At 33.4% G+C, this 27,871-nt stretch overlaps 3 protein-coding genes and 2 non-coding genes across 9 annotated transcripts; all 5 read left to right on the top strand.

Annotated features, from left to right (window-relative positions):
- Positions 1-255: 255 nt before the first annotated feature.
- Positions 256-4,258, top strand: LOC101266675 (beta-glucuronosyltransferase GlcAT14A-like). Its single transcript, XM_010328832.4, has 5 exons — positions 256-364; positions 1,371-2,384; positions 2,584-2,659; positions 2,761-2,876; positions 3,523-4,258. Exons 2-5 carry the CDS (start codon positions 1,763-1,765, stop codon positions 4,014-4,016), a joined length of 1,308 nt encoding a protein of 435 aa, XP_010327134.1. The 5' UTR covers positions 256-364; positions 1,371-1,762; the 3' UTR covers positions 4,017-4,258.
- Positions 4,259-5,898: 1,640 nt separating this feature from the next.
- On the top strand, positions 5,899-8,634 carry LOC101266980 (uncharacterized). Its single transcript, XM_004248214.5, has 2 exons — positions 5,899-6,262; positions 7,151-8,634. Exon 2 carries the CDS (start codon positions 7,541-7,543, stop codon positions 7,976-7,978), a length of 438 nt encoding a protein of 145 aa, XP_004248262.1. The 5' UTR covers positions 5,899-6,262; positions 7,151-7,540; the 3' UTR covers positions 7,979-8,634.
- Positions 7,964-8,068, top strand: LOC112939948 (U6 spliceosomal RNA). Its single transcript, XR_003244177.1, has one exon. It is a non-coding gene; the product is annotated as a U6 spliceosomal RNA (small nuclear RNA).
- On the top strand, positions 8,171-8,275 carry LOC112939944 (U6 spliceosomal RNA). Its single transcript, XR_003244175.1, has one exon. It is a non-coding gene; the product is annotated as a U6 spliceosomal RNA (small nuclear RNA).
- Positions 8,635-12,274: 3,640 nt separating the features above from the next.
- On the top strand, positions 12,275-27,228 carry LOC101267272 (cytochrome c oxidase copper chaperone 2-like). 5 transcript variants are annotated; one of them, XM_010328834.4, is made up of 3 exons: positions 12,275-12,429; positions 12,534-12,613; positions 26,655-27,228. In XM_010328834.4, the coding sequence occupies exon 3, from the start codon at positions 26,721-26,723 to the stop codon at positions 26,958-26,960; it is 240 nt and encodes a 79-aa protein (XP_010327136.1). In that variant the 5' UTR covers positions 12,275-12,429; positions 12,534-12,613; positions 26,655-26,720; the 3' UTR covers positions 26,961-27,228. The 5 variants fall into 5 exon arrangements, with proteins under 5 accessions (XP_010327136.1, XP_069146252.1, XP_004248264.1 ...); XM_019210814.3 differs by having other exon boundaries at positions 12,295-12,428; positions 12,532-12,613; positions 26,709-27,228; XM_069290151.1 differs by lacking the exon at positions 12,534-12,613 and having other exon boundaries at positions 12,290-12,429.
- Positions 27,229-27,871: the final 643 nt, after the last annotated feature.

The raw sequence follows: 27,871 nt of genomic DNA, 5'->3' as shown, positions 1-27,871 counted from the left end.
TAAGTGACATTCGGTATACTCCCTACCTCATCGATCTTCACCCTCACTCCTGTAATCCCTACCACCCCATCGCCTCCCATAGTTTTTTCTCTAGATTATATATATTAATGTTTTGATGATAATATCGAAAATAAAAATAAAATAAGTAATAAATTCACTTATTTTCGTTTGCACAGACCACACGCTTAATTTACAAAATCAAATTAATTATGCATTAATTATATAAAATATACATAAATTGTTTAATATGTTTTCCTGGAAATCAGTTAACAGAAAATAGCTCAAAGAAAAACACCAAACTGAAGTGGGATCTTCTTCTCTTTCACATCAATTTTCATTCATCATTTTATTTTCCAATATAAAGGTATTTTTTTAAAAAAAATCATCTGTTAAATTTTATGTAAATTTGATTTTTTTTTCTCTATGTATTGTACATTTTACATGTTTTTTTTTAAATATCGATAGAGGCAGATCCGGTATATAAACAGTAATGGGAATAATTCGAAATCGAATTGCATGAAAATTATGTGTGTATATGATTTTATGTAATTAGTATATTTTTTTCTGGAATTATTATATTAGATTCTTTTTTTTTTCCTACCCCTTTTGGGGTTTTAGAAAAATTGCAAATCTGAATTTTTTTTAATTTATTATCTTAGGACAATAATATTGGCCTATGTTTTTGATTTGTTTGATAATGCAGTCCTTGATGTTTACATTTCTGGCCTTTTTCTGCTGAAAAGATTCATTTGGATGTTTACTTTTTTTTTTCTTTTTATATATAAATATAAAAATCAAAATTCATTTGGATATCCACCATTGTAATATAGTATAGTTGAATAGATTCTTGTTTTTCGTCTTTTTTTTTATAATCGTGGTGTCTGGAAAAGCTTGCAATCATGTCGACTAATTCAACACCCTATACCTCAGGGTATCTCCCATCAGCATAGATATCGAGTAATTCTGTAGCTTACGGTACTTAAATCATACTTCATTGATCACTAGTCACACCGTACCCTTGGGTGAGAGATCATCTTGCAATATAGTATAGTTACACTATTAGCCGAAGGGGAGTCTATTCACATATCTTCGTCGAAAAATTACACTGTGTATGTAGGTTAAATATGTTTATCTTTATAAATAATATGTTCTATTGAATCCCTTTGGCTTCTTTGTTTATATATTGAATTCCGTTAGTGAATATCCTGGCTCCGTCAATGTTTACAATTGCAAGAGTTTTGTTTTGTCTTTCTACCAACTTTTAGCTCATGGACAGTTTAAGGGTTTATTGAAGAAATTTTCTTTCACCATTTTAGTTTAAACTATTGTTGATGTTGACATTTGATTTTTGTTGCTTTTGATTTCAACAGAATATGCAGAGATGTATAAGATAAAGGGATCATCTTGAAGAAGGCAATTCGTTTGGTTTGAGTGGCTCGAGGGGCCTTTTAGTTCGCGATTGCCTAGTAAATGAGAGTTGAGTGGTAGTGAAGGAAGCTAGTAAGGCAGAGTGAACGAATCGTTGATAAACCGTTGGATTCCACTTCCTGTGTTGAGGTCACGGAGGCGGATCGTCCACCTATTGTCAATCGTTCCTTCAGGGATATACTGAAGGGGACGAGTGGTCAAAAGTAGCGGACTGTACATCTGTTGAAGCTTTTTTTAGGTATGTTCGGACCCTGCCTCTCTGGTTTTTGTTCGTTGTAGACTTGAGAGAAGAGAAAAGAGATTCATTTGTCAGCTTACATGATAAGGTCTAGCTATGAGGTCGTTGAACGCGGAGAAAAGATGGATGTTTCCTCTTATTATAAGCTCACTTGTGTTTATTTTCCTTCTTGTAACCTCCTTCGACTTAGGCCTCATTTCCTCGTTGCATTCGATCAATTCAGTCTTCTCGATTTTCCCATCTTGTGCTATGGAGAATCAAACTAGCCCGCATATTAATGAAGTAAAAGTTCAGCTAGCTCCAAGTCCACCTCCGCCTCCTTCACCTCCTCCACCTCCTCCGCCTCCTTCTCCTCCTCCTCCTCCTCCTCCTGCTCCGCGTTTTGCTTATTTGATATCCGGATCAAAAGGTGAACTGAATCAGCTTTGGAGAACGCTGAAATCGATATATCATCCGTGGAATTACTACATCGTTCATCTGGACTTAAAATCAGCAGCAGAGGAGAGACTAGAGCTTGCTTCAAGAATTGCAAATGAATCTGTTTTCGCCAAGATTGGAAACGTACACATGATTACGAAAGCAAACATGGTGACATACCGGGGTCCAACCATGGTCGCTAACACTCTACACGCCGCCTCTATTCTCTTGAAGAAGTATACAGACTGGGATTGGTTTATCAACCTGAGTGCTTCCGACTATCCCCTGCTAACTCAAGATGGTTAGTTTTCAACTCTCATACTAGATAATTATGTTGCTCGTACTCTTCAAAATCCTCCAAGAATGTACTACTTTTGGGGGATCCGACATACTCTTGTCAACATTTTTGTAGAATCCGAGCAACATAGCTAGAAATAGTATGTTCTGACCATTTATTCTTTACTTGAAGGTGAAATGTGATTTATTCTATTGATTTACAGATCTTCTCTACGTGTTTTCTCAAGTAAAACGCGACTTTAACTTTGTTGAGCACACCAGCCGGTTGAGATGGAAAGAGTATGTTCTCCTATAAGTTCACCGAGTTTCTTGACTTGTTCTTTGTCTGTATTTGTAGTTCATTCGTTAACTTTTATGTCACTCGATTTATCCTATTGCAGGTCGGAAAGGGCAATGCCGCTTATCATAGACCCCGGGCTGTATCAGAATACTAAGTCTGATATATTTTGGGTTGCACCAAGGAGAACTCTTCCCACAGCCTTTAAACTCTTTACTGGTAAGATTTTAACATGTAAATCTGAATACTTTTAGCCTTCTTGAACATGTTTGCTGATATTTACGCGTTACAAATGCAAGTAGAAAGTGCTACGTAACGTCAACATATATGTTTGATACCATAACCTTCTGAGCTGTTGTAGTAAAGAAACTAAACTATTGGTACCATGTTAAGACGCAGTTGGCACTCGTCTGCAATCTTTGGATGTGATCGATATGCATACTTAGTATCGTCGTTTGATGAATTGATGATAAATTTTGCATATATGCAACTCACGACTAAGCAAATATACCAATCAAATGTATACATGGAAATGACTTTGTTAGAATATGAACTATATGATATGATCGGAGACAGAGTTAGGATTTTGAGTTTATGGATTCTGGATTCTAAAATAGGCGGTTTACTAGCTCTGACACATATTAAGTAGATTTTCGTAAACACAAATACATGGTCTAGCCTAAGCTTATGTTGCTCCGACTCTCCAAAAATGTTTCCACACTCATGACAGATTCTCCAAAAGACGCACTACTTTTGGAGTATCCAGGCAACATAGGCCTGCAGCTCCACCCTAGATCTGCACCATTCTGCCTGGAGTCGTCGGCTATATGAATCCTCACTGATCACGTGACAAATTTTGTAACAGGCTCAGCTTGGACAGTGTTGTCACGCGCGTTTATAGAGTATTGCATATGGGGTTGGGATAATCTTCCAAGGACTCTACTTATGTACTACTCGAATTTCGTTTCCTCTCCAGAAGGCTATTTTCAGACAGTTATCTGCAATGCTCCTGAGTTTTCATCAACAGTTATTAACCATGACTTACACTATATATCTTGGGATGTTCCACCAAAACAACACCCACACATTCTGTCACTCAATGACATTGGAAAAATGATAGCAAGTGGCGCTGCATTTGCGCGAAAATTCAAGAGTGATGATCTAGTTATGGACAAGATTGATCAAGAGTTTCTACACAGGGTGAATGGTACCTTCACCCCGGGTGGTTGGTGCGCGGGGAATCCATTTTGTTCAAAAGTTGGGAACGCGAAAAAGCTAAGACCCGGGCCAGGGGCTCAGAGGCTAAGACGTCTCATCGATAGATTAGTTGATATAGCTAGTCAGAATCAATGTAAGTAGACCTTTTCTTCTTTCTTCTTTTACCTGTATCGTTCTAATTTTATCGGATGTTACATACTTTTCCTTTGATTTTATGATAAAAAAAGAGTATAAAGTTCATTCAGATCAATAAGTATTGCCCATTGTACTAAGTTTTGATTTTCGGAAAATGTTAGTTATATTACGTGTACTGTTAGTGTAAGTAACTTAAACCCGTTTTGATTCACAAATGTTATACTACGTACTCCCTCTTTTAGATGAAATGGCTATTCAGGTGCACAACGCGATTCGGATTTAGTCGGAACTCCAATGTGGACTCTGAACAGGGTATTCACACAAGAGCGATTGTTAACCAACAATTGCTAACATATATAATACATTTCATTAATTTATTCCCACGCAAGAAGCATTTCTAACTATTATTATTTTTTGTTTTTCACATCGATATTTAATATTTATATAAAAGTCTGATTATTTGAATTCACGTATTACAAGTTTTAATTTTGCAAATAGTACTCTTAACAATTTTTTTCATTCTTAGGCGCTTGAATCCAAGAGTTAACTTAGCCATTTAAAACAATTTTTAAAAGATATCTACAAATAATTGTATTTCATCACTTTAAAGAAAGTAAAATAATTGAAAATAATATAATCCAAAACCATGAATATTATAGTAGATCATAGATTGTTTTGCCTTTAACAGATTAATATATCTAATTTTTAATTAATTAAAATATGTGTGTTTAGTTATTTCATATTTAAAATATATTGTATTTAAACTATTTATAGAATTATATTATTATTTTTACATAACATAACGTATAATAATTAAATAATAAAAATAAATATATGAATATTTCACAAGGAAAGTGATAGAAAATTAACAATTCAATTATTTGAGGGGTATGTACTTAGTCAAATCTCACGAGAAATAAATTAAAATTTTATCAAGAATTAAGTGCAATTAATCCCTTTAATTACTACATCACATAATCACCACTAATTAACAACAAGAACCAAAAAAAAAAAAGGAAAAAGATAATACAAAAAAAGGACAAAATGAGAAAAATAGAAAAAACATTTAATTTACACCAAAGATTTTATCTTTATTTGTTTGACTATAAATAGAAAAAAAGATATTATAGCATTAGTAACCGTCCCTACACTCACACGTACCATTTCATAGTTTATTATATCATATTTATTATATTATATGATATTATTTTAATAAATATAATTTTTGAATAGACGGTAATTCACTAGAGAGATAAAGTACATAATAAAATTATAACAAACAAAGATAAGCAATAACATATCTAGTTAAATCTCATAAAGTGAATAACGAAGAGAGTAAAGCCTATGTAGTGCTTATCATTGTCTCTCCGAATCCGAGGTAAAAAAAATTTCATCGAAAGAACTTTAACTTTATTACAACGAAAAAATAGAAGAAATAATGTTATTATACCAGATCAGTTATTTTATAAAATTAGAATTTTACCATTATATAATAACAAATTTAATCATATAATACAACGGAAAATAATATTTTTTCTGTCCCAATATAAATAATAAATTTCATTTTTTTGAAAGTCAAACTGAGAGTTTACACATGAAATATTTAATTTTTTTAAAAATAAAATTTATATATTTGTAAATTACGTCAAAAGAAAAATTATAATACAATAGAAAATAATATTTCCTCTATCCCAATTTATATAACATATTTCATTTTTTTCAAGAGTCAAATTGAGAATTTACGCATGAAATATTCTTTATAAAAAATTGAATTTCTTTCATTGTATTTGTAAATTATGTAAAAGAAAATTTATAAATTACACTTATTGACAATCCAATATATTATAAAGATATATGAAAAAACTTACAATAAGAAATAGATCAATTTAAATTTTAAAATTTTAAATATGATATGAAAATCGAGACGTAAGAAGTAACAATCAAAACGGACATGGTATTTGTTTGTAATAAGATTTTATGTTCTTTTTTCTTTACACACTCTCTATAAAATATATGAAAAAGAAGAAAGAAGAAATATCTCTTCCATATTCCTTGCCTTCCATCACTTTCCAGCTGTTTGAGAATTTGGGTTTTTGGATCCAAACCCTTCTTTTATCTCTCTAAATCTTGAAGTCCATTTGTCTGTCTAATCTTTCATCCAGATCAGTCACAAATTCTTAAAAATTGACATTTGGAGAACTGTAAATGGACCAAAATCCTGTTGTTCATATACCAGAGTGATCTCTTTTCAGGTATATATGTTAATGATTTATCCTTTTTTGGACAATTTATTTTCTGGGTTTGTTGTGATTTGTGGAAAAGGTCTTTCTTTTGAACATTTGGTTAGTCTTTTTCACTGTTTTAGTTTATGTGGTTCTTGAGAATTTAGGAAAAAAATCTTTCTTTTGAACATTTGGTTAGTGTTTTTCACTGTTTTGGTTTATGGGGTTGTTGAAAATTGAGGAAAAACTCTTTCTTTTGAATATATGGTTTGTGTTTTTTACTATTTTTGTTTGATGGGGTTCTTGAGAATTGAGGAAAAACTCGTTCTTTTGAACATTTGGTTAGTCTTTTTTACTGTTCTTGTTTGATGGGGTTCTTGAGAATTGAGGAAAAACTCATTCTTTCAACATTTGGTTTAAAAAGTTTCACTGTTATGTTTTGTGTGTTCTTGTGAATAGGTGGCCAAATCTAAGTGATTCATTGTTTTGTACCTGAGTGAATCTTGAAGATGTTTTTGTGCCTAAAATGAATATTTAATTAGCTGAAAAAATGAGAATTTTGGGGTGTTTGAAATAATCAGAAGGGGTCATCTAGTTTTTGTTTTTCCTTCTTATGTATTATCCACTCATAAATGTTCAACCTTTGGTGAGCTTAAAGGAGGTAATTTTGTGTATTGATCTGTAGCTTGTCCTCTTAATGTATTCAAAAAATGAACCTTTAAAAAGCTAAAAAAAAGAGGTAACTTTTGGTATTGTTTGAAATAATCGATTGGGTCAATCTGGATTTTAACTCTTATATATGTATTATCCACTCATTAATCTTGAAGCTTTTGAGTTAAAACTAAAAAGGAGATAATTTTGGGTGTTTCAAGTGATCAAAAGTGTAACCTGTATGTTGCCCTCTTATGTATTCTCCAGGCATAGAAATTGAAGCTTTTGAGAGCTAAAAAAGGAGATAAATTTGGGTGTTTCAAGTGATGAAAGGAAGCCATCTGGATTTTTCCTATTAAAAGAAGAAGTGAGGATTCATTTAGCGACCTCAACTTGTTTGGGATTGAGTCATAGTTTTTGTTATAAAGATTGAAGCTTTGGTGAGCTAAAAGGAGGAGATAATTTTGGGTATTGGTTCAAATAATCAATAGGGTCATATAGTTTCTTCCTCTTATGTAGTATAATCAAGAAGTAGCATTCATATACCCGACCTCAACTTGTTCGTAACTGAGACGTAGTTGTTCTTGTTGTTGTACAAAGATTGAAGCTTTGGTGTGTTAAAAAAGGAGATAATTTTGGGTGTTTCAAAGAGATCAAATGGGGTCATCTGGTTTTTTCCTCTTGTGTATACTTCATTCTATGGTGGCCTTAACTTCTGGAGCTTTGATGATGTTTTATAGCAATGAGGTATTTATATTTAGCCATGGAAGAGAGCGCGCGAGTAAGCTTTTTGGATCGACACCCCATGACCAATTGATAATCCAAACATCAGATTCATTCTCTGGTCTGCTTTTATTTGCCATTGGTTTTTTCTTGTTCATGGTGGCATTTGTAAAAGACAGAGAGTTTCACAATTTCTTTGCTAAGGGATGTGTCCTCCTTCATATAGCTATGGCTGTTTGGAGAATTTACTTTGAGAGGAAGCTTGAGGAGGATCTCGGACACGATTGGCTAAGATTGGTTGTTGCTGACATTGCTTTAGGACTTTCTTGGGTTTTCTTTCTTGTGTATTCTTGGAGAGAGAAATATGATTAGTCCTCGTTCCTTCGAGGGACGATACAAAGAAGATTAGCATGATCCTTGTTCAAGGATGACACAAACAAATCAGAGAAAAGTGTGATTAGTCTATGTTGCCTTACTTCCTTTGTTTCATATATGGATCTTGTCATTGTCGCTGACATTGTTTTAGGACTTTCCTGGGTTTTCTTTCTTGTGCATTCTTGAAGAGAGAAGTATGATTAGTCGATGTTGAAATTTGAACGATACAGAGAAGATCAGCATGGTCATTGCTTGAGGATGACATGAACAAATCAAGAAACATATCATTAGTCTTTGTGTTGCAATTTTCCTGCCTTGAAGGGACACACATTTGAGTCCACTATCCATATTTAGATGTTTAGATAAAAAAAAAACTGTCTTTGTTCAAGTATCAATCAACTACATCGCAATTCCGAACTAGTTGGATTTGGCTAAAGAATCTGAAAGTTTGCAGACTGAAATCTGGTTGTTATTACTTGAGTTATGGGTAAAGCTACTTTGCAAGAAGTTTGGTTTTGAAACACAACCAGATTGTGCTTCTTTGCTTCTATCTTGGATAGTACTTTCTTCCTTTTCTTTTTTGTGGACAATTCTTGTAAAGTGCTTCATTTACTTATGTAAGTTTCTGTTGATAGAATGAGATGTGTTTGTGATCTCCTGATGTTGGCTTTTTGTTTGGACTTCTAACTTTCTATACTTCAAGACTTTGATTTGGTGCTCTGAAGCAACAATAAAGTTCTCTTCACATAACCTATAAATTATGTGTTCAAACTATAAAAGTAGTTACTGACAGTTTGTCTTTCTTAAGATGCGATTCTTTCATCAAATCTTGTTAATAGAGGATGTGTTCTTTCTTAAGATGCGATTCTTTCATCAAATCTTGTTAATAGAGGATGTGTTTTGTTTTCTTCGTGTAACCTATAAGTTATGTGTAATATCTACGTAATATTCTTTTTCGGGATGCGGTTCTTTCGAATGTTTTGTCCATCGAGTTAGCCTTTTCTTTTCTATAGAGTTGTATTTATTTCTGATTTGAATGTGTGATTGATCACTTTGTCTTATTATATGATACATAGTCAATAATATAAGGCTTAATTAACCTGCTTTATGAATATTCAATGCTAGTGGCTTTGATTAATAGAGACCCTATGACTCAATCCTTATGAATCTTTAGTTGGGTCCCTCTATTTTTAAATTTTTTAGGCCAACTTCCTAGATTAATTATAGCTTTTGAAACTCGAGAATAATTGGTTCGTTGTAATTATTTTTCTTGACTTAATACTAAGTTTTGATCGTATCGAGCATATTCAAATATGTGACCTGAATCACAAGTTTCTTAGCTTTTGCCCCTATAACGCAGCCCTAGGGCATCTTTAGAGTCTTTTTTTAATCAACAACGGTCTCGTCCTTCTATCTTTCTCTACTGAAATATCTTTGCATGGCAAAGGAAGTTATTACAGTCTTTTCAGTTAATAATTTTATTATATTTTTTAGTTCTCTAGTTAAATTGAGGAGCGCTAGAAAAATTGAATTGAGGATGCTTTGAAGATTACTTAATCAACTTATACAGGACATGAATGAATAATTTGTCATCGAGTTTAATTCACAAAACACAAGATGATCGATATTCCGAGTTAAAAGTCACTTTTCCATTTGAACTCAACATGGGGCATCTTTTGTTGGTCCCCTTTTTAGCTTAGTTTGGTTGATCCATTGGTCCACCTAACATCTGATAAGATTCTTGATTGAATATTAGCAAGTCTTTTTCACTATATATGACCTCATCCGTAAATTCATTGGTGAGTCGAATACTTTTTATTGAAAAAAATACTGTATATCTAAATTTTTTAACAAGTTTGTTTTAGAGATAAATATATTAAAATTTTAAATATCGTTAACAAAATTTTTAATTTCGTTATTAATGATTGTTCTTCTATTCTCTAGTATTATTTTCTATTAGATCTTAGAAGTATGTTATTTGCAAATAGTATAGTTACTGTTGGTATACTCAAATCTTTTTTGAAAAGAACAAATGAAGTGTGAGCCCTACTCCCCACCCCATAGGGGTGCGTCCGGATAGGTCCGAACGTTATTCGATGAAAAATGATATATTATAATATCTTGAATTTATTTTGATTATCAGACAATTGAAAAGAATGGCATGTAAGGCAGAGACATACTACGATATATTTATATAATAATGGTGTTTGAGTTAACGTACGTGCATTTTTACTAATTTACGAAATATTTAACTTTTAGTTTTCTATACACAAAAATTAGAAAATTTTATTTACTTAAAAGTTAGATACATGAAAAACTTTACTAAAAGTTAGATACATGAAAAAAACTTTATCTAACCATCTTTTTTTTTTATTGATATTCAATAAATTAAAAAGCATAAAATTTTAAACTTTTTTATACGTGTTGGTTGATGTTGAAATTTTTTGAAGTAATTTTATGTCGGCAGAATTAAATGAAAAGAAAAGTAATTTTATGATGTTTAAATTATAATTTTGACAAAAGTTTCCACAAGTAGGACATAATAAATTTGACCTACTATTCTATTTTATTTATTTTTATATTAGCTTTCGTTCGAATTGACATTTTATTATCTAATTGGGTTTTTGAATTATTTTGTGAAATAGATAAGATTATTTATATTTTATAATTTTTTTGTTTACATGTTACTTTGACCTTTTAGACCACAATGTGAATAATCATACTTTATTCGATGATGAGCGAAAAATTCTTGCACAGTCAAATCATAAATAGCGGGCAACTTTCACATATAGCAAATAAAAAATTTATATTTGTACGTTATAGCGAAGTTTACATAATTGCACTCCATAACAAATATAAAAACTGTATAATTCACTGTACATATACAATTGAAGCAAATTGTTTAAAATGGAGTGTATAAAACAAGAGAGAGAAAGACACTTAGGCAGAGAACTGTATAAAAACGAAGTGTATGAAACGAATTGTATTATTATAAGTGTATAGAACAATTATATACAATTTGAATTTGTATAGAATGAGAAAGAGAGAAAGACAAAAGAAACTTGACAAGGAATATACAATTGAATCGAATTGTATAAAACGAGAAAGAGAGAAAGGCAAAAGAAACTGGGCAGGGGAGTATTTTTATTATATAATAGAACGAAAATATATGTACTTGCATGTGTATTTACAATTTTCTCACGCTTTATACAAATAGAAACACAATTTATACATTTCGCTTCTGTTTGTATAAGTGAGAAAGGCGAGAGTGATGAGCGAGATTTGAGAGAGTGGCGAGCGAGATCTGGAAGGGGAATAAAAATATATGTATGTATACAGTTTTCTCTGTTTTATACAATTAGAAACAATTTTTATACACTTCTGTTTATATAAAAAGTAAGGAAGCGAGCGAGAGATTGGATGAGAGTGGCGAGCGATATATTTGGAAGAGAGACGCTTGACCATTTTTTGCAAACGTTTGCTATGAAGCGCAATTAAATCAAACTCTAGCTACTCCATTTATTTTAGATTATTAATTTGTTATTATGTATAATTTTCCCATAAATAAATATTTAAATGACTATAGTCTATGAACATTAATTAGTAATTTATTAAAAATAATAGACTATTACGTATTAAAATTTGCTTGAAGTATAATAAAAAATTACACTAGGATATAATAAGGTGAAATTGCAATCTTTTAGGATAATTTCAATCCACGTCATATTTAATTGCATGTTAATTTTGGATTGGAAGTTGAATTCTTTTTTGTAATATAAGTGATGACATGAACCAAAATAAAACTTCATTTTCTTCATCTAAAAGATTTCATTAAAATAGCAAAAAAAATATTATAGGTGGAGATAGTTATATATATATATATATATATATATATATATATATTTATTTATTTTTAATCGAAACTTTTGAGTTCTAAGTAATTGAAATAAATTCTTGCTTTTCGATTGTTGGGATGGTTGTTGTTTCAGTACGTTATTTTGTGTTATAAGTGAAATTACGTAATTACGAAAGAATTTTAAGTATTTTTTGAAAAATATTTACGCTTATTTTAATCGATCTCGAGACTAGACGAGTTGAGCTAGTTACTACAAGTTTGAATCTTCGAAATATAAAAAAAACCAACCTCAATAAGCTCGTATGTCGTGAGTCTTATCGCTTTTGCTGAATCATATCTTAGTTATTTTAAATCTCCACATGTCATTGCTCGTCACGTATAATAATGATCACGTCATTATTAAGTCATACAAAAATTCTAATTTATAGGATCTCAAAAAATTATCAAATATCGAATGAAAAAAATAAAAATAAAAACCTAGGAAAAGGGCACATTGGTAAACCAAAAATTAGTTTGAAAGGCATTTGTCAACAGATATACATCGCCGTCTGCAATCAACCGAACGCCGGCGAAGTACGACGGAGCAAAAAAGGTATGCCGCGTATCTTCATACTATTTCATTCGAATTTTTTTAGTGATTTTTAACTCCGATAACTCAATTAAACCCTTGAATTTGTGTTTTTGCCCAAATATTAGTTTGAAAGGCATTTGTCAACAGATATACATCGCCGTCTGCAATCAACCGAACGCCAGCGAAGAACGACGGAGCAAAAAAGGTATGCCGCATATCTTCATACTATTTCATTCGAAATTTTTTAGTGATTTTTAACTCCGATAACTCAATTAAACCCTTGAATTTGTGTTTTTGTGTGCTCCTTCACTTTGATTTTAGAACCCTAAGTGTTTTGATTACTGATTTTTTCCGATGAAACAAAGTATGCCTAGGAGCAGAGATGGAATTTGAAATAAATTGGTCGGTTGTGTAATACAAAAATAAACCTTGATGTGTCATCTATGGAGGCTAGACTGTACGCATACCTTAAATGACTGTGAAATTTTCCAGTACATTGAGCTAATCGTAACCATCGAAACTCAGAAGATGATAAGTTCGCCTCTCTTAGCATTCTCTATTTAAATTGTGGATTTAGTTCACTTGGTTGAGGGCTTGAACTTGTGACTTAAGACACAAGTCCATTAACCTTTGCTAATTGAGCTAACCACTAGTGGTGTTGGAGGTGATTTTTGTCTCTTGAACAACAACATACTACTCAGTGTTATCCCACAAGTGGGGTCCAGGAAGGGTAGTGTGTACGCTCACCTTACCCATACCTTGAGAAGGTAGAGAAGATGTTTTCGGTAGAACCTCAGCTCAAAACAAATGACATCAATAGCGACAAGTTAAATCAAAAACAAGAGAATACAGTTATAAGGAATCAACTGATAGAATTATAATCTAAGAGTACGAAAATACAAGACTAATACTAATACACTAGGAATAGTAAAACTAAACACTTAACTACCTACTAACATTAGATCCTTATTTTCGACCACCACACCCTCCTATCAATATTTGTGCTTTTGTGTGCTCCGTCACTTTGATTTTAGAACCCTAAGCGTTTTGATTACTTATTTTTTCTAATGAAACAAAGTCAGAAATAGATGCCAACGAGCAGAGATTGAATTTGAAATCAATTGGTCCATGTTGTAGTGCGATCTATGGAGTGTAGAGTGTACGCAGACCTTAATGACCTTGAAACTTGCCAATAACTAAGAAAAATGTGAACTTGTGGCCTAAAGACACAAGTCCATCAACCTTTGCTAATTAAGCTAGCCACTGGGTCGTTGGAGGTAATTTTCGTCTCTTGAACAACAACAACAAACCCTGTATAATCCCAAATGTGGGGTTCGAGAAGGGTAGTGTGTCGCAAATCTTGCCCATACCTTGAAAAGATAGAGAAGATGTTTTCGATTGAACCTCAGCCTAAAACAAATGATAAGACATCAATAGCAACAAGTTAGAACAAAAACAAAAGAATACAGTAATCGAGGCTAAGGAATAAACTGATAGAATTAGAAATCTAAGAATACGAAAATACAAGACTAATACTAATACATTGGAATAGGAAAACAGAACGCTTGACTACGTACTAACATTTAAGTTATAAAAAAAACATTTAAGTGAATATAGACCAAAAGCGTCTATAAAATGTATTAGGTAATTCCATACTAATATACTACATGTTTGTACCAAATAACACCAAACTCAACTAAATTTAGTTGCTCGATTTTCGAAGTTTAAAACAATATCTAACCATTGTGGTTTGACAAAAGTCATTCGAATAATTGACTATTCAATTGTCATCATAGCCCTCAAATTCAGGCTCTTCCCTTTTCGGAATGAAGCTACTCACAACCACCTGATAGTAAATTGAAACCGTTAGGAAGTATACAATATGCACTCAAATATAAGGATAAGTATATCCCTAGGCTTTAATCGAGTGATAAGAGAGCATGTGATGTGCAAGTTATGCACACAACAAGGTTCAAAGTTTGAATCTGATCACAAACAAAAGTCTTCTACTTAAGTGAACAATAGAGGGGTGGAACCTTGTTTTGTGCATAGCTTAAGTAGAAGACTTTTGTTTGTGCTAAGATTTAAATTTTGAACCTCTTCGTGTGCATAACTTGGACATCACATGCTTTCTTATCACTCGATTAAAGCTTAGGGATGTACTTATACTTATGTTTGAGTACATATTGTGTACTTCCTAACAATTTTCAATTTACTGTCATGTGTTTGTGAGTAGTTTCATTCTGAAAAGAGAAGAGCCTGAATTTGAGGGCTATGATGACAATTGGGTAGTCAATTATTCGAATGACTTTTTTTATACCACAATGGTTAGATAACTTCGAAAATCGAGCAAGTAAATTTAGTTGGGTTTGGTGTTATTAGGTACAGATATGTAATATATTAGTATAGAATTACCTGATACTTTATTGTCGCTTTTGGTCTGTGTTCACCTAATTTTTTTTTTATAACTAAACATTTAATTTTATCACTTTGATTCTAGAACCCTAAGTGTTTTAATTACATATTTTTTCTCATGAAACAAAGTCAGAAATACATGTCTAGGAGCAGAGGTGGAATTTGAAATCAATTGGTCCATTGTGTAATACAATATTAAACCTACAAGTGCAATCTATGAAGGTTGGAATGTACGTAGACCTTAATGATTGTGAAATGTGCCCGTACTTTGAGCTAATCGTAACCTTCGAAACTCAGAAGATGACAAGTTCGCCTCTCTTAGCATTCTCTATTTAAATTGTGGATTTAGTTCACTTGGTTGAGGACTTGAACTTACAAGTCCATCAATCTTTGCTAATTGAGCTAACCACTAGTGCTGTTGGAGGTAATTTTTGTCTCTTGAACAACAACATAATACTCAGTGTTATCCCACAAGTGGGGTCCAGGAAGGGTAGTGTGTACGCTCACCTTACCCATACCTTGAGAAGGTAGAGAAGATGTTTTCGGTAGAACCTCAGCTCAAAACAAATGACATCAATAGCAACAAGTTCAAACAAAAACAAGAGAATACAGTTAAAAGGAATTAGAATCAGAATCTAAGAATATGAAAATACAAGACTAATACTAATACACTAGGGATAGGAAAACAAAACACTTAACTACCTACTAACATTAGATCCTTATTTTCGACCACCACACCCTCCTATCAATATTTGTGCTTTTGTGTGCTCCGTCACTTTGATTTTAGAACCCTAAGCGTTTTGATTACTTATTTTTTCTAATGAAACAAAGTCAGAAATAGATGTCAACGAGCAGAAATTGAATTTGAAATCAATTGGTCCATGTTGTAGTGCGATCTATAGAGTGTAAAGTGTACGCAGACCTTAATGACCTTGAAACTTGCCAATAACTAAGACAAATGTGAACTTGTGGCCTAAAGACACAAGTCCATCAACCTTTGCTAATTGAGCTAGCCACTGGGTCGTTGGAGGTAATTTTCGTCTCTTGAGCAACAACAACAAACCATGTATAATCCCAAATGTGGGGTTCGAGAAGGGTAGTGTGTCGCAAACCTTACCTATACCTTGAAAAGATAGAGAAGATGTTTTCAATTGAACCTCAGCCTAAAACAAATGAAAAGACATCAATAGCAACAAGTTAGAACAAAAACAAAAGAATACAGTAATCGAGGCTAAGGAATAAACTGATAGAATTAGAAATCTAAGAATACGAAAATACAAGACTAATACTAATACATTGGAATAGGAAAACAGAACGCTTGACTACGTACTAACATTTAAGTTATAAAAAAAACATTTAAGTGAATAGACCAAAAGCGTCTATAAAATGTATTAGGTAATTCCATACTAATATACTACATGTTTGTACCAAATAACACCAAACTCAACTAAATGTAGTTGCTCGATTTTTGAAGTTTAAAACAATATCTAACCATTGTGGTTTAAAAAAAGTCATTCGAATAATTGACTACTCAATTGTCATCATAGCCCTCAAATTTAGGCTCTTCCTTTTTCGGAATGAAGCTACTCACAACCACCTGATAGTAAATTGAAAACCGTTAGGAAGTATACAATATGCACTCAAATATAAGGATAAGTATATGCCTAGGCTTTAATCGAGTGATAAGAGAGCATGTGATGTGCAAGTTATGCACACAACAAGGTTCAAAGTTTGAATCTGATCACAAACAAAAGTCTTCTACTTAAGTGAACAATAGAGGGGTGGGACCTTGTTTTGTGCATAGCTTAAGTAGAAGACTTTTGTTTGTGATAAGATTTAAACTTTGAACCTCGTTGTGTGCATAACTTGGACATCACATGCTCTCTTATCACTCGATTAAAGCTTAGGGATGTACTTATCCTTATGTTTGAGTGCATATTGTGTACTTCCTAACGATTTTCAATTTAATGTCATGTGTTTGTGAGTAGTTTCATTCTGAAAAGAGAAGAGCCTGAATTTGAGGGCTATGATGACAATTGGGTAGTCAATTATTCGAACGACTTTTTTAAACCACAATGGTTAGATAACTTCGAAAATCAAGCAAGTAAATTTAGTTGGGTTTGGTGTTATTAGGTACAGATATGTGATATATTAGTATGGAATTACCTGATGCTTTATTGTCGCTTTTGGTCTGTGTTCACTTAAATTTTTTTTTATAACTTAAACATTTAATTTTATCACTTTGATTCTAGAACCCTAAGTGTTTTGATTACATATTTTTTCTCATGAAACAGAGTCAGAAATACATGTCTAGGAGCAGAGGTGGAATTTGAAATCAATTGGTCCATTGTGTGATACAATATTAAACCTACAAGTGCAATCTATGAAGGCTAGAGTGTACGTAGACCTTAATGATTGTGAAATGTGCCCGTACTTTGAGCTAATCGTAACTTTCGAAACTCATAAGATGACAAGTTCGCCTCTCTTAGCGTTCTCTATTTAAATTGTGGATTTAGTACACTTGGTTGAGGACTTGAACTTACAAGTCCATCAATCTTTGCTAATTGAGCTAACCACTAGTGCTGTTGGAGGTAACTTTTGTCTCTTGAACAACAAGTTAATACTCAGTGTTATCCCACAAGTGGGGTCCAGGAAGGGTAGTGTGTACGCTCACCTTACCCATACCTTGAGAAGGTAGAGAAGATGTTTTCGATAGAACCTCAGCTCAAAACAAATGACATCAATAGCAACAAGTTAAAACAAAAACAAGAGAATACAGTTAAAAGGAATTAGAATCAGAATCTAAGAATATGAAAATACAAGACTAATACTAATACACTAGGGATAGGAAAACAAAACACTTAACTACCTACTAACATTAGATCCTTATTTTCGACCACCACACCCTCCTATCAATATTTGTGCTGTTGTGTGCTCCGTCACTTTGATTTTAGAACCCTAAGCGTTTTGATTACTTATTTTTTCTAATGAAACAAAGTCAGAAATAGATGTCAACGAGCAGAAATTGAATTTGAAATCAATTGGTCCATGTTGTAGTGCGATCTATAGAGTGTAAAGTGTACGCAGACCTTAATGACCTTGAAACTTGCCAATAACTAAGACAAATGTGAACTTGTGGCCTAAAGACACAAGTCCATCAACCTTTGCTAATTGAGCTAGCCACTGGGTCGTTGGAGGTAATTTTCGTCTCTTGAGCAACAACAACAAACCATGTATAATCCCAAATGTGGGGTTCGAGAAGGGTAGTGTGTCGCAAACCTTACCTATACCTTGAAAAGATAGAGAAGATGTTTTCAATTGAACCTCAGCCTAAAACAAATGAAAAGACATCAATAGCAACAAGTTAGAACAAAAACAAAAGAATACAGTAATCGAGGCTAAGGAATAAACTGATAGAATTAGAAATCTAAGAATACGAAAATACAAGACTAATACTAATACATTGGAATAGGAAAACAGAACGCTTGACTACGTACTAACATTTAAGTTATAAAAAAAACATTTAAGTGAATAGACCAAAAGCGTCTATAAAATGTATTAGGTAATTCCATACTAATATACTACATGTTTGTACCAAATAACACCAAACTCAACTAAATGTAGTTGCTCGATTTTTGAAGTTTAAAACAATATCTAACCATTGTGGTTTAAAAAAAGTCATTCGAATAATTGACTACTCAATTGTCATCATAGCCCTCAAATTTAGGCTCTTCCTTTTTCGGAATGAAGCTACTCACAACCACCTGATAGTAAATTGAAAACCGTTAGGAAGTATACAATATGCACTCAAATATAAGGATAAGTATATGCCTAGGCTTTAATCGAGTGATAAGAGAGCATGTGATGTGCAAGTTATGCACACAACAAGGTTCAAAGTTTGAATCTGATCACAAACAAAAGTCTTCTACTTAAGTGAACAATAGAGGGGTGGGACCTTGTTTTGTGCATAGCTTAAGTAGAAGACTTTTGTTTGTGATAAGATTTAAACTTTGAACCTCGTTGTGTGCATAACTTGGACATCACATGCTCTCTTATCACTCGATTAAAGCTTAGGGATGTACTTATCCTTATGTTTGAGTGCATATTGTGTACTTCCTAACGATTTTCAATTTAATGTCATGTGTTTGTGAGTAGTTTCATTCTGAAAAGAGAAGAGCCTGAATTTGAGGGCTATGATGACAATTGGGTAGTCAATTATTCGAACGACTTTTTTAAACCACAATGGTTAGATAACTTCGAAAATCAAGCAAGTAAATTTAGTTGGGTTTGGTGTTATTAGGTACAGATATGTGATATATTAGTATGGAATTACCTGATGCTTTATTGTCGCTTTTGGTCTGTGTTCACTTAAATTTTTTTTTATAACTTAAACATTTAATTTTATCACTTTGATTCTAGAACCCTAAGTGTTTTGATTACATATTTTTTCTCATGAAACAGAGTCAGAAATACATGTCTAGGAGCAGAGGTGGAATTTGAAATCAATTGGTCCATTGTGTGATACAATATTAAACCTACAAGTGCAATCTATGAAGGCTAGAGTGTACGTAGACCTTAATGATTGTGAAATGTGCCCGTACTTTGAGCTAATCGTAACTTTCGAAACTCATAAGATGACAAGTTCGCCTCTCTTAGCGTTCTCTATTTAAATTGTGGATTTAGTACACTTGGTTGAGGACTTGAACTTACAAGTCCATCAATCTTTGCTAATTGAGCTAACCACTAGTGCTGTTGGAGGTAACTTTTGTCTCTTGAACAACAAGTTAATACTCAGTGTTATCCCACAAGTGGGGTCCAGGAAGGGTAGTGTGTACGCTCACCTTACCCATACCTTGAGAAGGTAGAGAAGATGTTTTCGATAGAACCTCAGCTCAAAACAAATGACATCAATAGCAACAAGTTAAAACAAAAACAAGAGAATACAGTTAAAAGGAATTAGAATCAGAATCTAAGAATATGAAAATACAAGACTAATACTAATACACTAGGGATAGGAAAACAAAACACTTAACTACCTACTAACATTAGATCCTTATTTTCGACCACCACACCCTCCTATCAATATTTGTGCTGTTGTGTGCTCCGTCACTTTGATTTTAGAACCCTAAGCGTTTTGATTACTTATTTTTTCTAATGAAACAAAGTCAGAAATAGATGTCAACGAGCAGAAATTGAATTTGAAATCAATTGGTCCATGTTGTAGTGCGATCTATAGAGTGTAAAGTGTACGCAGACCTTAATGACCTTGAAACTTGCCAATAACTAAGACAAATGTGAACTTGTGGCCTAAAGACACAAGTCCATCAACCTTTGCTAATTGAGCTAGCCACTGGGTCGTTGGAGGTAATTTTCGTCTCTTGAGCAACAACAACAAACCATGTATAATCCCAAATGTGGGGTTCGAGAAGGGTAGTGTGTCGCAAACCTTACCTATACCTTGAAAAGATAGAGAAGATGTTTTCAATTGAACCTCAGCCTAAAACAAATGAAAAGACATCAATAGCAACAAGTTAGAACAAAAACAAAAGAATACAGTAATCGAGGCTAAGGAATAAACTGATAGAATTAGAAATCTAAGAATACGAAAATACAAGACTAATACTAATACATTGGAATAGGAAAACAGAACGCTTGACTACGTACTAACATTTAAGTTATAAAAAAAACATTTAAGTGAATAGACCAAAAGCGTCTATAAAATGTATTAGGTAATTCCATACTAATATACTACATGTTTGTACCAAATAACACCAAACTCAACTAAATGTAGTTGCTCGATTTTTGAAGTTTAAAACAATATCTAACCATTGTGGTTTAAAAAAAGTCATTCGAATAATTGACTACTCAATTGTCATCATAGCCCTCAAATTTAGGCTCTTCCTTTTTCGGAATGAAGCTACTCACAACCACCTGATAGTAAATTGAAAACCGTTAGGAAGTATACAATATGCACTCAAATATAAGGATAAGTATATGCCTAGGCTTTAATCGAGTGATAAGAGAGCATGTGATGTGCAAGTTATGCACACAACAAGGTTCAAAGTTTGAATCTGATCACAAACAAAAGTCTTCTACTTAAGTGAACAATAGAGGGGTGGGACCTTGTTTTGTGCATAGCTTAAGTAGAAGACTTTTGTTTGTGATAAGATTTAAACTTTGAACCTCGTTGTGTGCATAACTTGGACATCACATGCTCTCTTATCACTCGATTAAAGCTTAGGGATGTACTTATCCTTATGTTTGAGTGCATATTGTGTACTTCCTAACGATTTTCAATTTAATGTCATGTGTTTGTGAGTAGTTTCATTCTGAAAAGAGAAGAGCCTGAATTTGAGGGCTATGATGACAATTGGGTAGTCAATTATTCGAACGACTTTTTTAAACCACAATGGTTAGATAACTTCGAAAATCAAGCAAGTAAATTTAGTTGGGTTTGGTGTTATTAGGTACAGATATGTGATATATTAGTATGGAATTACCTGATGCTTTATTGTCGCTTTTGGTCTGTGTTCACTTAAATTTTTTTTTATAACTTAAACATTTAATTTTATCACTTTGATTCTAGAACCCTAAGTGTTTTGATTACATATTTTTTCTCATGAAACAGAGTCAGAAATACATGTCTAGGAGCAGAGGTGGAATTTGAAATCAATTGGTCCATTGTGTGATACAATATTAAACCTACAAGTGCAATCTATGAAGGCTAGAGTGTACGTAGACCTTAATGATTGTGAAATGTGCCCGTACTTTGAGCTAATCGTAACTTTCGAAACTCATAAGATGACAAGTTCGCCTCTCTTAGCGTTCTCTATTTAAATTGTGGATTTAGTACACTTGGTTGAGGACTTGAACTTACAAGTCCATCAATCTTTGCTAATTGAGCTAACCACTAGTGCTGTTGGAGGTAACTTTTGTCTCTTGAACAACAAGTTAATACTCAGTGTTATCCCACAAGTGGGGTCCAGGAAGGGTAGTGTGTACGCTCACCTTACCCATACCTTGAGAAGGTAGAGAAGATGTTTTCGATAGAACCTCAGCTCAAAACAAATGACATCAATAGCAACAAGTTAAAACAAAAACAAGAGAATACAGTTAAAAGGAATTAGAATCAGAATCTAAGAATATGAAAATACAAGACTAATACTAATACACTAGGGATAGGAAAACAAAACACTTAACTACCTACTAACATTAGATCCTTATTTTCGACCACCACACCCTCCTATCAATATTTGTGCTGTTGTGTGCTCCGTCACTTTGATTTTAGAACCCTAAGCGTTTTGATTACTTATTTTTTCTAATGAAACAAAGTCAGAAATAGATGCCAACGAGCAGAAATTGAATTTGAAATCAATTGGTCCATGTTGTAGTGCGATCTATAGAGTGTAAAGTGTACGCAGACCTTAATGACCTTGAAACTTGCCAATAACTAAGAAAAATGTGAACTTGTGGCCTAAAGACACAAGTCCATCAACCTTTGCTAATTGAGCTAGCCACTGGGTCGTTGGAGGTAATTTTCGTCTCTTAAGCAACAACAACAAACCTTGTATAATCCCAAATGTGGGGTTCGAGAAGGGTAGTGTGTCGCAAACCTTGCCTATACCTTGAAAAGATAGAGAAGATGTTTTTGATTGAACCTCAGCCTAAAATAAATGAAAAGACATCAATAGCAACAAGTTAGAACAAAAACAAAAGAATACAGTAATCGAGGCTAAGGAATAAACTGATAGAATTAGAAATCTAGGAATACGAAAATACAAGACTAATACTAATACATTGGAATAGGAAAACAGAACGCTTGACTACGTACTAACATTTAAGTTTTTTTTAAAAAACATTTAAGTGAATATAGACCAAAAGCGTCTATAAAATGTATTAGGTAATTCCATACTAATATACTACATGTTTGTACCAAATAACACCAAACTCAACTAAATTTAGTTGCTCGATTTTTGAAGTTCAAAACAATATCTACCCATTGGGTTTAAAAAAAGTCATTCGAATAATTGACTACTCAATTGTCATCATAACCCTCAAATTTAGGCTCTTCCCTTTTCGGAATGAAGCTACTCACAACCACCTGATAGTAAATTGAAAACCGTTAGGAAGTATACAATATGCACTCAAATATAAGGATAAGTATATCCCTAGGCTTTAATCGAGTGATAAGAGAGCATGTGATGTGCAAGTTATGCACACAACAAGGTTCAAAGTTTGAATCTGATCACAAACAAAAGTCTTCTACTTAAGTGAACAATAGAGGGGTGGGACCTTGTTTTGTGCATAGCTTAAGTAGAAGACTTTTGTTTGTGATAAGATTTAAACTTTGAACCTCGTTGTGTGCATAACTTGGACATCACATGCTCTCTTATCACTCGATTAAAGCTTAGGGATGTACTTATTCTTATGTTTGAGTGCATATTGTGTACTTCCTAACGATTTTCAATTTAATGTCATGTGTTTGTGAGTAGTTTCATTCTGAAAAGAGAAGAGCCTGAATTTGAGGGCTATGATGACAATTGGGTAGTCAATTATTCGAATGACTTTTTTAAACCACGATGGTTAGATAACTTCGAAAATCAAGCAAGTAAATTTAGTTGGGTTTGGTGTTATTAGGTACAGATATGTGATATATTAGTATGGAATTACCTGATACATTTTATTATCGCTTTTGGTCGATGATCACTTAAATGTTTTTTAAAAAACTTCAACATTTAATTTTATCACTTTGATTCTAGAACCCTAAGCGTTTTGATTACATATTTTTCCTCATGAAACAAAGTCAGAAATACATGTCTAGGAGCAGAGGTGGAATTTGAAATCAATTGGTCATTGTGTAATACAATATTAAAATTACAAGTGCAGTCTATGGAGGCTAGAGTGTACGCAGACCTTAATGATTGTGAAACTTGTCAGTACTTTGAGCTAATCTTAACCATCGAAACTCAGAAGATTATGAGTTTGCCCCTCTTAGCATTCTCTATTTAAATAGTGGGTTTAGTTCACTTGGTCGAGGGCTTGAACTTGTGGCTTAAGACACAAGTCCATCAACCTCTTCTAATTGAGCTAACCACTAGTGCTGTTGGAGGTAATTTTTGTCTCTTGAGCAACAAGAACAAATTCAGTGTAATCCCACAAGTGAGGTGTAAGAAGGGTAGTGTGTACTATGACCTTACCCCTAACTTGAAAAATTACCTTGAGAAGGTAGGGAAGATTTTTCCGGTATAAGAGAAAATAGTAATCGAGGCTAAGGAATCAACAGATAGAAATAGAAATCTAAGAATACAAAAATTAAGACTAATACTAATACGTTGGAGAATTGGAAAGCAGAACACTCGTCAACCTACTAACATTTATCCTTATCCTTGATCTCCACACCCTCTTATGTTGAAGTTGCGTCATGTCTTACCTGATTACCCATTTCAGTACTTCTTAGGCCTAATTCTACCCCTCCTCAAGCCTTCAATCAGCCAACCTCTCGTGTTTTCTTACCGGCACATCCACTCTTCTCTTTTGTCACAAGCGTGACCCAAATATCTTCATTCTTAATTTTATCTCTCCTTGTATGCTCACACATCCACATCAACATCCTACATCAATTCTACTCTCATCTTCTAGACATGAGAATTTTTGACTGGCCAACACTCTTTCCCACATAACATAGTCAGTCTAACCACCCTTTTAAAACTTAATCTTTAAATATATGACACAGAACACCAGCTCAGTAGAATCTTTTTTTGCTCTTAATTTTGTAGAAACATATTATCTTTCTGCACCCAAGGATGCCTAATAGTTAAGGAAGTGGATTGAAAATCATGAGGTCTCAGGTTTAAACCCCACTAGAGGCAATAAACATTAGGTGATTTCATTCTATTTTGTTCAGCCCTTGGTGGATGAAGTTGCTCGATACCTTTGCTAGTGGGAGTTAGCAGGTACCTCGTGGAATTAGTTGAGATGCACGGAAGCTAGACCAGATAACACTATCATTAAAAAAACAAAGAAGTGTATTCTCTTTTGTTTCTTCCAAATGTTTTTTTTTTCTTTTTCCATCATGTTCTGAATTTTGATCCATGTTTTGTGTTAAGGAAATTAGACAGCAGCACTATTTGCTGAAATATGGACAATGAACACCTGCTGTTCATCATTTTAAGCATTTTTAAATTCAAATTATTCTCCCAAGTGAAGATGTTTTTTATCCTTTTTAATTGCAGTATAGAAATGTCTGTGTGAATAATTTGTTATCCAAACAATTATGACTTCTCCATATGTTTTTTCCCCCACAATTGTGATTGATTGAGCGGCACTCTAATTTTAAGGAGCATCTAGTTTCAGAGTACGTAAAATTTGTTTTAGGAGACCATAATGGAAGAGCGGAAGTGATATAGAAGATTCATATAGCTGACGCTACCCATTTGGATTTTAGAAGTAGTTGATTGATTGATTGAAGTCACCTGATCAGGAAATTTGCATTGTAAAGCGGCATTTTTCATAAAGCTAGAAAATCTCACAAATTCTCACTGAATACACACTTCTTTTGTTGAATAATTTTCACTTCACCTTTTCTATTTCATTATGTATAGTGTCTGACACGTCATGTGGAATGATTAGTAATTTAGTTGACACTTGGCATACTATTGCTTAATTGTTGAAAGTCCTAATAGACAACGCTCTTTGAGCTAGAATGTAGCACGACACTGTAATGTCATCAACGACTTCATTTGTGCATCTTGTGAATGTGTTTGAGATTACATCTTTGTTGGAGAAATATGTTAGTATGAAAGAACTTATGTAGTGGGAAGATTAGTTATCATTTGGCTAGATAGAAGATGAAATAAAAGGTGAATGGAAAAGCTCTTTTTGATAGTTGGTGTGCAGTTAGAGTTAATCTTTACTCTGATAGTTCTCAGACATTTTTTCCCCCCAGGAAAAAGCTTGGCTCTCTTATCTTTTAGCCTTCGCATGAGAAAACTCTTTTTTCTAGGATAATATAATTATCATTTAGGTAAACCGATGAACTCATATATAAAAGGTTCCAAAAAACTTATGCACACTTAGATGTGAGTCTTTTTGTAGTGATATGAATTATGAGCTGGAAAAGGGTACCAAAAGAGCGCGGGGAGGGGGGTGGGGGTGATAGAAAAAGAGATTCTGTTTCTGGAAGCTCTATATGTTTTGAAATTGTTTTACTAGTGTAGAACCCACCAGAATCTTTTTAATGATTATTGAGGATTTCTTTTAATAACAAGTGCATGTTGTTCGACATGTAAGTGATGTGGAAAAAAAGGGAATCCTAATACTTGTAATATCTTTCTCCACTTATATTCTTAAGAATTGTGGTTAAGCATCTAAAAAAGGACTCCTTCAGCACTAGCTGTGCTTGATTGCTCATGTTTAATCAGCTCTTGATTACTTCATGTGAAGGTAAGTGCAGTAACACTATTTTGTGGACTCCATAATAGATTATTAGATTGATGAAATTGGTTAAATTTGACGTTCTATCAGTGTTATCGGTAGTCACCCTTTTGGGTTTCTTCTCCTCCTCTGGAAGTTTTGATGAGTTGAATTTGAAAATGCATTTCTTATACATTTATTTTGGTCCTTTCTAGTTTGTTTGGTCATGTTTTTAGGAAGCTAAAAGTTCTTATTGGCAAAAATGTTTGTAAAATTGACTATTCAAACACAACCCTACTACTCTCCAGGAATACTTTCTCGAAAAACACTGACAAAAAACTCTTTTCAAAATAAGCAGACTTTAGAAGTTTGGCCAAACAGACTATCTGTTGGTTTACTTATATTAGTGTGTATTTCAGTTCTCAAGTGTCCTTCAGATAGCCGTTGTTGATCGTTATTCCTTACTCCTCCAGTAATCTTTGACGATGGGTGGACTTCCGATAGAGAATACATCCACAACCATATCCTTGTCGAAACTTCCAAAAGATCAGAAGTCAGCCGCATCTACAATGCCCGATTCAAAGCCAAAGAAGAAGATTTGCTGCGCTTGCCCTGAAACTAAGAAGCTGAGGGATGAATGCATTGTGGAGCACGGTGAATCCGCGTGTGAGAAATGGATTGAAGCTCATCGTAAATGTCTTCGAGCTGAAGGCTTCAAGGTTTGATATTTAGTGATAGAAGCAGATTTCTAACTAAAAAAGACAAACGAAGATACAATTTTTTTGTATAATGCCCAGTTTGTTTTTGAGACCATACAAGCTCTCAATTGCCTAATGTTTACAGATAATTTATACAGAGGAATTTTGTTCATCCAAAGTTCAGGAATAAAGCTAGGAAATTGAATAATTGATTTGTTTAGGCTGGAAATGTAAGATATATTGTGAATTACATTTCTTTAATGTAGACCGATCAATCCCGCCTTGTTCTAGTGAATGCCCCTAGCCAAGCGATATTGGAGGTTGTGTTATTTATTTTTCGTAATGGGCCTATGTTTAACTCGTGTATCGTAGTTTTGGTTTTTGTGAATTACATTTCTTGGTCTTGTTATTGTTTTTGTGAATTACATCTTGATGTAGATCGATCAATCCCGCCATATCCAAATGTTTTTTCCTAGCCAAGCGAGATTGGAGGTTGTGTTAATGATTTGTTATTGTTTTTGTAAATTACATATCTTGATGTTAGACCGATCAATCCCATCATATCAAAGTGATTGCTCCTAGCCAAGCGAGGCTGAAGGTTGTGTTAATGATTTGTTTATAATGGGTCTATATTTAACTCAATATGTCACATCGTTTTTGTTTTTGTACGTTTGTCGTCCCTCAAACCCCTCTCCCACCTTTTCTATCTATCGTTAGAAGTAAAATGGTGACATTCCTCATTGAGCGTTGCACTCATCCGTCCTAGCACCTTTGCCACCAATTTGACAACTTACTGTAAATCAGGGTTAAACTCGATCTTCGTTCTAGAGTTCTTATGAAGATTCTGGTGGTGCATATGTATGATTGAGCTCCCGTACATGTCAAATATCAATATGTTGTTATAATAAGTGTGAGAAGTTGATAGTATACATCGACTG

The sequence above is a fragment of the Solanum lycopersicum genome, chromosome 10 (genome assembly GCF_036512215.1).
Source record: "Solanum lycopersicum chromosome 10, SLM_r2.1".
Lineage (NCBI taxonomy): Eukaryota > Viridiplantae > Streptophyta > Magnoliopsida > Solanales > Solanaceae > Solanum > Solanum lycopersicum.
Note: the sequence above shows the minus strand (reverse complement) of the source record. Positions and strands in the feature narration are given on the sequence as shown.